The following is a 12,492-nucleotide window of genomic DNA, read 5'->3' as shown; positions in this document are numbered from 1 at the left end:
ACCAGTAAAGAACCATTTATGTAACTAGAAGTAATATCACCATTATAGAAGGTAGATTCAAGAGTTCTCCTTTGTGATTGGTTTGTTATTGATAATAGACTTATCAATCTTGTAAAAATATCCTTTGGATATTATTATAGACAATAAAGGTAGTTCATTCTCCAAATCATAGCAATATACTATGCAATAAAATTCTATTAAAATAAGCACTTGTTGTTTGTCGACACATCAGATTTTGTTTCAGATTCCTGAAACACCGATATGGCTGATATCTCGAAACAGGCAAGAAGATGCCTTAAAAGCTCTCTGTTGGCTACGAGGGTGGGTCACACCTGAGGAGGTTCAAAGTGAATACGATGAAATCATTCGCTATAGTTTAGCAAGCAAAGTTCTGAAGTGTATCCCACAAAGTCAAAGCATGGAGAGACACGCTTACAGCAATGAGGTGAACCTTGCAGACGAGTACTCAGGGAAGGATAACATGAACAACAAGCCTGATGATCCCAGCGATATTCCAAAAAGAGTTGATTTCCAAGTCAGTTTAAATAAAGCTGGCAGTGAAGTTGATGTAGAAGAGAGGAGAGAGAGCACGTTCATGCGGGAGAAACTGCCTTTAAACGAGAGACTGAGAGATCTGTGCAGGCGCGAAATGATGATGCCCATGTTCCTTGTCTGCTCTTTCTTCTTCTTCACCTACGGCTCAGGGATGCTTGCTATAAGACCGTACATGGTGCCTGTTTTCATGAACTTGGGATTTGTCATGGATCCTTACCTTGCGACGGTAAGACTAAAACTATTTAATAGAATCAAGTTTTTTGTTGTCCACATGTAACAGTCTCCTCCTTTTAATTAACTCTATAGTTGGCAATTAGTGTATGTCAAGCAAATGAGATTATACACAATCTGGATGATGTATTTAAATGGATACAAACTATCTAAGAAGTTAATTCGTTATTTTGCTTGGGTGACTTTTTATTTGGCAGTTAGTATGTGTCACACAAATGAGATTATACACAATCAGGATAATGGATACATACTATGTAAGAATTTAATCCACTATTTCGCTAGCTCAGTTGATTCTTTATTTGGCAGTTAGTGTGTGTCATACAAATGAGATTATTCACAATGAAGATGATAGATACATACTATGTAAATAGTTAATCATTTATTTTGTTAGGTTTGTTAGACGCTTTACTTGGTAGTATATAATGAGTGTGTCACACAACAGAGAATACATACTCAGGATGATGTATCTAAATGGATAAATGCTATTAAAAAATGTTGGTGTAATCTATTTTCAATTAGAATGAAGTGTTTTGAACATTTAAAACAATTTTTGGTTACAGCATTTATACCTACTTTGAAGGCAGGAAAAATAAAAAAAGTGTAATCCTTCACATGATTTTGTAGGTATTTGAAGTAGAATTTAGGGAATAATGAGCTAAAAGAAATATGGCTGAAGATAATGGATATGAATTTTAAAAGAGTGTACATGTAAGGTGTACTTTAACTGCTTGTTGATTAGTAAAGAAAATGTTTACTTTTTTCCAGTTTATGTTGCTTGAGAAAATAAGTTTGTATTTTAGTCTCTTTAAGAAAACTGTTCTGAAGACAGAGAAATTGAACAAATGTGGTAAACCCACAAGGATATACGCACATTTCTAGTAGGAAATTTTAAACAACTTTCTAATCAGGTTACAAATTAAAACTAGTAAAAAATGTATATTTATTACAGTATATACAAGATTTATAGCTACAGATAGTGACATGTTTTTTATTATTCATTTATGACTAAATGTAATCTAAGAAAATGGCATGTTTTTAATCATTTCTTTCTCATATAAACTGAATCTTTATATATATATTTCTTGTGTTCATGTGTATGTGACTGAACTCCTCCTAAACGACTGGACCGATTTTGATGAAATTTTTTGTGTGTTTTCAATGGAATTCGAGAATGGTTTATATTCACAATTTGGTCCACTGGAAAATGTTTTTTTAATTAATTTTTCATTTGTAAGTAGTTGTTGATTTTGGAATGTTTTACCTTCGATCCGGCAGACTGCACTATGACATGTAATACAAAGAGAACTGATACTTAACAGCTGTTAATACGTTCAGCTGAAGTTCATCAAAGAGGCAGAAACATTTGTTTACATTTAAAACTTAGAAAATTATTATTGTAAAGTGCTTGATTAGTAGTGTAATGCAGATGCATAGAAGAAGTTATTGCCTAATTTTAAATTTAGATTGCAACCATGATCAATAAACTATCTAATCCAATTAAAATACTATTAAACGCTGTTATAAAAACCACCTCATTGTACAAAGCCGTGAATGTTTGCACATAAGGTAATCGAATTTGGTTAGATCCGAGGTAAATAAAAAGAGCCAAAAGAAGACGCTTTATGATCGAAATTGGTTTCCGTTGATACATTTTCTTGATCTGAGCACAAGGCAAACTCCACAAAAATACTGGAAATATCTTAGACAGAAAATTAATTTTAACAGACAGAATTTGGTTCTTTATAACGTAATTAGTTCATCGAGATTCATCCATATAAATTAATTGTACTGAATAACTTCTCAACACCTAGCAAAAATCACGAAAGATCTTTTGGGCAGGAAATATGGTAAACACCTTCATAATGCACCCAAGAGGCTCACGAAGAAACGACTATCAATTATCTCAGGAGTTTTTAGAATGTGATAGAAAAAGAATACGTGAATATAGTATACTGTTTTTACCTGGAAATTGCGTGCGAAGTCGCGGGCAACTGCTAGTATTGTATAAATAAAAAAATATGTTTCCCTCTCCAGTTAGTGATTTTTCATTTACATACTGTAAAAATGTCATATGCCTATTTTCAAGTGATTTTCTTTGAGCCTAACTATTAGACATCCCAAAATTCTGCTTCAGTATTATGAAATCTTTATTTCTTTGTAATCACACATTACAATAAGAATAAAGAGCCACATGAGATGAACCCTATGCATGGCTCTGATTTCTATTAAAATATTGTGCGCTTACTACATACTATATAAAGGGAGAGAAAAGAACAACAAAGAACTAACAAGTAAAATCAATTTATTTTTTTCAAATTCAAATTACTCATGGAACATTAAAAACATTGTTATTCTTCCTAATTTCAGGAATAGTATTATCTTGAAGAGCAGTAACCCATATCTTCTTTAGAAATTAAAGAAATTTCAACAGAAAACTGATTTTACTACCGTAAGAATAGTTTATCGCTAAACAGATTTCAAATTCTCCTTATCTTTTCCCATTCAATCAAATTTAAATCTTTCCATCAAAATTTTTATGGGCTTTGGGTGTGCGTAATGTTGATTGCGTAGATATAGATCTGCTCAAAGACTCAAGTCAAATCTCATAGAAAAGTTGGTTAATTAAGGGGTGTAATTAAATATGAGTAAGAATACAAAAACAAGTGTGCATTTCACATTAAAAGACATTTACGAGAGAACCTATTCTGTGCCATTTAATTAAAACAAAAATCCTTTGCATTTGAGAACCACGAGAAATGTGTTAGGAACTGTGAGCTGTGAAATACAGTTCAGTGGCAAAGCTTGGCTTGGTCGCTCATGACGTATTCGCAGACTACCATTACCACCAAAGTCAGAGCACCAAACACTCTTCCCTCTAATTAAATAGATACAAGAAAAGATAAAGAAGTGTTTACTATTATACCCAAACATATTTCATACATCATAACTAAATGCGTTTTGTACCATAATTCTGTTATATGCATGTTAGAATGTTTCATATGTTTTCTCTCTCTCAAGAATTGACATCTCTCATAATTGATAATGTTCAAGACAGTGTTCCCAGCCATTGGTCTGCTGGACCTTGTTTTGTTCACACTGGCAGTGAGGTGGCTCGGTAAGAGGCTTCTAGTGATTACCTCTGTGTTGGACTGTGCCATCAGCTACTTCTCTTTCAGGAATTAAAATCTCTGATAACTGATTATGCTGCAGACAGTGTTCACAGCCATTGATCTGCTGGACTGTGTTTTGTTCACACTGGCAAGTGAGGTGGCTCGGTAAGAGGCATCTAGCCATTGTGTCTGTATTGGGCTGCACCATCAGTTGCCTCTCTCTCAGGAATTGAGATCTCTGATAATTGATGATGTTGCAGACAGTGTTCACAGCCATTGGTCTTCTGGGCTGTGTTCTGTGCACAGTGACAGTGAGGTGGCTCGGTAAGAGGCCTCTAGCCATTGTGTCTGTGTTGGGCTGTGCTGTCAGTTGTCTCTCTCTCGGCACGTATGCTCTCTACATTGACGAATTAGAGGGTCAAAAACACTCCTGGATGCCCATGCTCATGATGGTGGCTCTGGCTTTTTTTACTGGCATTGGAATGGATCCCCTGCCTTGGATGTACCTCAGCGAAGTCTTTCCTTTCAGGTAAGTTACAATATGGACAAGGAAAAGTTTGTAATAAAAACATTCAAACGTAAGAGATAAGTACATGTCATAGAGTTTGATATTCATAATTGTTAAAGATAATGAAGACTATCTTCTTTAAAATGTTTCAGTTATCATCACTAATTATAAATGAAATAATTGTAGGAAGGTGTATAGTATACACCATTTATCATATGGATAAAGGAAATTTTTCCAATAGCTTTCAACAGATTTATTATATTGACAGTATTAGTAACATAAATGAGTTGCTGACAAAGCCATTGTGTTTCCAATATCACCTTGGGTCTGATGACACATTGCTGACTAAGTCAGTATATTTGAATACCACCTTGGTTCTATCAATGGTGGATATTTGACAAAGTTGGTATATTATGAGTGTTGCATCTTGGCAAGCAAAAAAGGTTCTGGCAAACCCAAGAATTTCTAATTTCGTGTGACCATGAAGTCAGTCAATTTCCACCATCGCCTGTGACAAGATAAACTGAATATATGGCAAAACTAATTGCACCACATTGGCATTGGCTTACGTGTACTGTATTTCCAGTAAATGTGATGAATTCCTAACACAAGATGAGGATCAATAGGGTTATTGACAAAGTCATCTTTGCCATGAGGCTCAAAAGATGTTTGACAAACTCAGAGAATTTTGAATGAAACTTAGAGGCTAGTGAGATAGGAATGTTAGCAAAGTTAATGGGCATTTCTTATACAGTCATGCTTAGCTCAATACAAATGAAATTGTTGTCAGTACTTACTACTCATTGACATGTTGTACAATTTCAAAAATTCCTCTATGGGCCAGTAAACATATTTTTCTATTTTAAAGAACATTAATGGATTAATTATTACATTGTTGTGCTAAACCATGAACCATGAATGAACATAAAATTTGTAGCATAAGGACAACTTATTCGTCTTTAATACCATAAATTTGGAATTGCTAATTCTAGATAGGCTTATGTACATTTTGAATTATTAGAAATAATTTTTTGATTATGTATTAAACAGGATCAGGATCAGGATTTTTATTATTTATCAGTTTATTATGAGTAGTAAAACAAACTTGTAACAAAATATCCTATCCTCTGGACCTTCAAACATCTTGTATATTATGTATGTTACAATTTGAATTTTTGTGCCTCTAGGACCTAGATTTTTCATTCTTTTATAGACACAAAACAAAAATGAATGTGTGTGTGTGTGCGCGCGCACGCGTGTGTGTTCATCAGTCTATGTTTTCATTCAATGACAGTTTCTTATATAATTATGTGCCTCTTATGAAGTCTTTTTAGAACACGTAACTAATTTTATGTCTTCAAGCAAATTCAGATATTTTGGGATTTTTAGATATTTTTCAGAAGAAAAAGAAGTTGTAAAATGATGATGAGTTATTTCTAAATGATTAATTTTAAGCTTATGAAGGTATTGGATTTGGTGACGCATTTTAATGATAAGAAAAACACTTATTGAATTTTTTTGTTACGTTCTATTGCATGGACTGAAATATGATTATATTTAATTTTAAGACTTGTATTGCTGCCAATCTTGTTCATTCTAATGTGAAGTGGATTTACTGTCTGCCCAATGTATTCTGTTGGAAAGTTTTTACACAGCATTTGGTAAATGACGTTGCTGCATTTACAAGTTACATTTGACCAACTATTGGATGATTTCCTTTTGTTGTGCTGCTACAAAAATATTTTGAATTGAGTATTAATTATATTGGGGTGGTTCATAAGAGGGTAGTTTATTAACATCAATATTGTGTTTATTCTAAGAAAATCCGAATTAATCTAACTATGTTCTGTTCCCTGATAACAAATTACTTCAACAGTAGTACATTTTATCACCACATAGAACAGGCACATAGAACAGACACATAGAACTGTTATTCTTGACTTTATAGGAATGTTTCCTCATGTTTCTAAACTGTTCACATGACTGAAATGCTGAGGAACTAGCTTTACTCATATTGACTACTTTTGAAAAAATTAGGAATAAGTAGTCTTCCTATAATTGCTAAGGTATGGTGAGTCCACTGTTATATAAGGGAAAAATGCTGGATAACAAAAAATAATCAGAAGACATCATAAAATTGTGTATTTGCATTGCTACACCCACAAAACAGCCTTAGCTGTAACATACATGTGCAAATCTATTAAAGTAAATTTCTGTTGAGATTTCTGCTCAGAGACTGCCAGATTGACTTGTAGATGAAGAGACGAGAACAACTGCGAGCAATTGATAAAAAACCACAATGTAATTACTGAAGCCCTGAAATTTGAAACCACCAAAAATGAAAACCTGGATGCTGTTGAAGTTGTAGGGTTTTATTTTGAGCACCAGTGTTAAAGGAAACTTTTTTGTTAACCTCTTTGTCTTCTACCAAATATTAATTCTGTCTCACATTTTGAGCCAACAGCTTCAGCACTCTAAAGGCACACTGGGAGGAGCTTCACAACTAATTAAAGGTACAATTAATTCTTTGAAAGAAAAAAGAAGTGAGGCAGAATTTTTTAAATCTGAACGAAAATAACAGATTTTGCTGAGAAGCATGACATTTCCTTGGAGAACGTTAGGAGTCCAAAAGAAGTTTCTCTGCCATAGCAGAGGAGGAGCAAAAATTGGTTGAGAACTTTAATACTGCAAGGGAGATTCTCCAAATTATTGCTGTTGTGCATGAAAAGAAAATATTGAGAGAACAAATTCAAATTCAAGATATTGAATAAAGGTGCACTATGAAGAAGAGAAAATTGCACTTGGCATAGACACTTTGCTTTACTTTTTAACTATTAATATTTCACATGAAATTCATGAATGTGGCAAATATTTTAACTGTAAATGTTTTGTTATAGCTATTTTATACTTTGTTAAACACTTTTTCTTGTCTTCTCTTTCCACCTTTACATTTAAGTGTAATCCCATCTAATTGCTAAACAGTTTTTAATTTTCATAAAGGTGTATGACTTTTAGAAAAATCTGAGAAATTCAGGTAGGGAAATTATAGATTTAATTCTTAAAAAACAAGCCTAGAGTAGATAAACTTTTGAAAAATATAATAATCAAAATATTAATTACTATGTGATTTCCAGGTGCCTGGTTATAAAAATTTGATTCTATACCCCAGGTACAGGGGTACGCCCATAATAAGTTAGTCCTCCCAGAAAATTTTATCTAGAGCCACATTCAATCTTGATTATTACTTTCTGAACACAGAGGTCGCAGTCTAGCGTGTGGAGTGGCTGCAGGTATCTCATATGTGTTTGGATTCGTTGCCACCAAGACCTTCCTCGTCCTGGAGAAGATTCTAACCCTCTCTGGTGTATTCTTCTTGTACGGAGGCTTCAGTGTTGTGGGCCTCATCTTCTTCTACTTCTACCTTCCAGAAACTGAAGGCAGGACAATGGAAGATATCGAAGAGAGTTACAAGAAGAAAAAGAAAGTACCAAGATAGTTATAGGTTAGTTTAAGTAGGTTGTAAGTTTTAAACGCCTGTAAATATTCATTAGTTTTATACATAGATATTGAGTCATAGATGAACAAACAAATATTTATTTACGGACACATCTATTTGGAATTTTTATCATAGGAAGTTCCATGGGGAGCCCTAGGGATGGCACACTTCTCCAAATGTAATAAGAAAGGTTGCGTATTAAAATATACATTTGTTTAGTTACAACAAATGTATGTTTAGTAACGTAATTTTAAATTTAAGAATTTAGTAATATAGCAGACTCATTGATTAATACCAGCTTAGAATACAATATGATAATATCTAAATTGTGCTTCACTATTGCCTTGACTACCAGACTGTTCTAAAAATAACTGCACTGTAATGTATTAATGACGCTAAAAGATTATGAAAGGTATTATACAACACTTTAAAAAAACGATTTAAAGACACGATCCTAGTAACTTTGTTCATTTGTGATATCCAAATGCAAAACATTCCCAATTTTCAGTCAATCAACCACTTAGCAAGAATAGTTATCAAGATTATTTAGGACATTCTCAAATATCCAAAAGCCAGACTTTTCCTGCCTTAAGTGAAGAAAACCTGCTTAAGATTATTATAATTTTAATATGCAGTTTCAAAAACTAATAACAAACACTAACAATGTAAGCTAAGACGTGTTCAAGGCTGATTCTATGACCACCGGCCAAGGACTAGAGGACATATAAATGTAAAACTGACAATTATTATATTGGTTTTACATTTTTAAAACACATAATTTTATATTTTTTAATTTGATGCTTTTTAAATAGTCTTCAATTAAGAGAATATCACAAACAAGTAGTTTATCTATGAACTACTGATGTAATTGAGTCTTTGAATAATAATACCATACAAGTTTACTATTCAGGTTTTAAGTAATGTTTGATATGAAACAACAAAACAGGATGATGAACCATATTATACACACAGTCCTGCTAATCTTACCTGAACTTAGGACTAACTTTTATAGTAGTGTCAAGAAATAGCACCATTCAATCATAAAGTTGTGAACTCAACTCTTTGGTACTTTTGTGGAACTCCTGATATTGAATTGTATCTATTGGAGAAGATTTTAAGAAATTATGGCTATTACTTAATACAGTTTTGTTAACTGAGCTTGTCATATTTAAAAACTACACTAACGTTTTAAATTTTGATTAATTTCACCAGATACTTAATTTGGAGGGTATTTGATGCCTTTTCCAAATTTATAAAATACGATACCAACCCTGTTTCCGGACAGCCTTTCCATCCCATCTCACACTGATGATGAGCTCACCTCCGTGTCTCCAACCCTTTTTTTAATTAATTAGAACAGTTATCCTTGTATTTATGTAATACTGACATCTAAACAAGTTTAATCTTTTTAAGATATTTTATTAAACTATAAAAACAATGTTGACTGCACTAAAAAGGTAAGTCCAATAAATATTTTTTAAGTTTGTATTTTTTTATGAAGAAATTTGTATGCCTTATAGATGTATCAAATATCTCATTTAAATTTATTAAATGCTTTTAATATATAGATTGTTTTGTAGTGGCAGGCGTATAAATACTGGTATTAGGAAAATGTCAATAATAAGGTAACTGCTATTCTCAAAACATTTCATTTGTCCGAATGACTTTAGCATAGGCATTGGTTTATATATTAAGTGATGTTATTTTAGAAACTTGCTATTCATACCGTGATTTAAAATAAACTTAGTTTATAGTATGATATTTATGGAAACTCATTTGAAAGTAAGAATTTAAATAATAAAGTATGAAATGACTAATTTTAATTAATTTACGAATTTTTTATACAATGTTATCAACTCTTATCCTTAAGACGCCAGACTTCAAGAGTCTTGGAGCGAATGAGGTAATGATGTATAGAATGAATGTGTTAACTTGTGAAATAGTTTTGGTTGAATAATAGGGCGATTCAACATTGATTTATTTAATTATTAGAAAGTTATGTTCCTCTAAATGATTTAAGTTCAAAATTTCAGTATATACATTACACAACTGTAAATGTTATCTATTGCAAGAATATTTTAACAAGGACCATGTTGAGCGTTTCTTAGAAAAATAAAATGCTTTCTCTCTTAAAATTAAACATAAAATATGTATTTTTAATTCAGTTTATAATTTTTATACATCATAAGTTGAAAATGAATGTTAAATTTTACCATAGTAATAAATTTATCTTAAACACACTTTGAAATTTCCAGTCACATTGTGTGAAAACACTTATCCTAACTTAATTTGTTAAAAAAAATTTGCAATTTTAACTCTCAATTTTTTTAAATTATTATTTACTAAATTTTTATTTTCCACTATTATCAATGACGTATTAAATAGGATTGTTGAAAAACATCCCTAGTTTTATACCAACTTTGTAAATATAGGTTATATTTGTCTTAATACTATAAAATTTAGGTATATTAACTGTTGTTTTTTTAAGTGTGGTAATAAATATTGTTAAAATGTAATAAATGAGTGCTCATTATCATTAACAATTTAAAGACCCTTGGAAGTTTTGTAGGTTATAAAAAGCAAGTTAGAGAGCTTAAAAGAAAAAGTGGATCTTTCTTAACTCTTCTCTTTTATATCAAATCAAATCAAAGCATTTATTGTCAGGATACAAAGAATGTATATAACAACGTCAATAATGATACATTAAACTAGCTTGTGAGATTTTGCACTACAAGAAAAAACTCATCGACACTGTAAATAGCAGATTTTAACAACCAACATTTTATGGTATTTGCAATTTGTGTCATTTTATTTGGAATCCAATGGGCTGTTATTGGTAAAACTTTTATTAAATTCATTAGAGCTGTTTTTGTGAAATTTCATATTTTTAACAACAAAAGATGTCTTTTGGGTAAAACCAATCCAACTTCTCAAAATAAACAAATTCAAAATAGTGAAACAAATGGTCTGAAGCTGTTATTATATTACATAACATTGTACATACCAAATTTGAGCAAACTTGGTCAAGAACTCTAGCTTGTAATCAAGTTAAATCCACATAGACATGGAAATTTGTTTTGTAAAAACCACTTTTCTGTTGTTAGAGGACCACCAAAACAAATTATCAACACAATTTGTAAAAACATGTGCCAAAAATAATACATTCTTCACATACTTTGTATAGGAAAAAGGTAAAAATTACAATCCACACTGATTGCTGACATTACTTCAATACTTACTTACTTGAATACTGCACCTTTGACCAGACTAACTGGATAGATTACTTCATTGTACTTAAAATTAAGAAATAATATTTAGATAAAACTCTAGGCAATATGGCAGTACTACACTAGATTGGAGTCCACCTAAACAGCAAAAAACTCATCAAGAGAGTAAAATGATTTGAGAGTAACCATAGTTTAATTTTGACTTCAAATTCCTTTTTCTTCAAACATTGAACGGCCTCAGGGAGTTTGTTAAACATCCTTAGTGCCCAAGTCTCTGAAAAATTGGAGCACAGTGATCACGATAACCAGCGGATGAAATTATACGAAGTACTTTCTTCTGAAGGAGAAGTACAGCCCCACAGCCCACTGTGTGACCCCAGAGTATCAGTCCATATTTAATGTGACTATGAAACAAGGCATGGTAAATCGTGACCAAACGTGCCTCAGATTTCTAAGTCTTCTGAAGAGGAAGGTTATTCTCGCCAGTTGTTGTTATTAAACATTGTTGATGTGGCCACTCCACGTCAGCCTTGTATCTAGAATGAAGCCCAGTTTCTTTACATTAACTTCGGTATTAACATTTCGTTTTAGCCTGAAAAATCATACGTTGGGTTTTTTCTGTGTTAAGGCAAAGCTTGTGTGTAGAGAACCAGTCCACTGCTTCATCAAAGACAACATTCGCAAGGCTGATGGATTCTTCTGGTGTTTAATCCCTATTAAAAAATTTAGAGTCGTCCGCAAACAGCAGAACATCCCCTCTCACACCTAGATCATTTATAGGGTGAGAAAAGTCATGGTCCTAATATTGTGCCTTGTGGAACACCAAGCTTTACAGGTAGAGGTGAAGATGTTGCAACTTTGGACAACACTGGTAATATTGAGATTGGCCTATAGTTCTCCATACTATAGGCAAATCTGATGTGTAAATACTGGTGTATTTACGGGTTACCTCTCTTGTAGATGGGCACTGTTCGAGCCAATTTCAGGGTATCCGGAAAAATGCCTCTTGTCAAAAAAAGATTTATTATCATGCTCAGAGGGTTTGCAATGACCTCAGCAACATGTTTTAGAGCTACCACTGACACCGTATACATTCTGGCAGGTTGAATTTTTAAAACTTTGAATTATTTTAACAATTGTCGAGGGACAGACAGGCTCCCATTCCACAAAATTATTTAAGAAATCATTTCTGTGGTCCACTGTAGGCGCAGATGATGCACCGATGTCAGGCAACGACGGCAAAGATCTGACAATCATATCAATCTCTCCCAATATAAAGGAGTTGAACACATCCGGACTTGCTGAGCATTTAATAGCTGGTTTGTTCTTGCGCGTCCGGTTGACCAGATCCCAGGCCATCTTACA

The 12,492-nt window shown here is 32.7% G+C and overlaps 1 protein-coding gene across 1 annotated transcript in view; it reads left to right on the top strand.

Annotated features, from left to right (window-relative positions):
* Positions 1–10,420, top strand: part of LOC124360194 (facilitated trehalose transporter Tret1-like) — a 35,166-nt gene extending 24,746 nt beyond the window's left edge. Inside the window, exons 6-8 of the mRNA XM_046813591.1 lie at positions 245–781; positions 4,157–4,425; positions 7,663–10,420. Coding sequence (XP_046669547.1) covers positions 245–781; positions 4,157–4,425; positions 7,663–7,900 — 1,044 coding nt within the window. The 3' untranslated portion in view covers positions 7,901–10,420. The remainder of the gene's footprint in view (positions 1–244; positions 782–4,156; positions 4,426–7,662) is intronic.
* Positions 10,421–12,492: the final 2,072 nt, after the last annotated feature.

This window comes from Homalodisca vitripennis, chromosome 4 (genome assembly GCF_021130785.1).
Source record: "Homalodisca vitripennis isolate AUS2020 chromosome 4, UT_GWSS_2.1, whole genome shotgun sequence".
Lineage (NCBI taxonomy): Eukaryota > Metazoa > Arthropoda > Insecta > Hemiptera > Cicadellidae > Homalodisca > Homalodisca vitripennis.
Note: the sequence above shows the minus strand (reverse complement) of the source record. Positions and strands in the feature narration are given on the sequence as shown.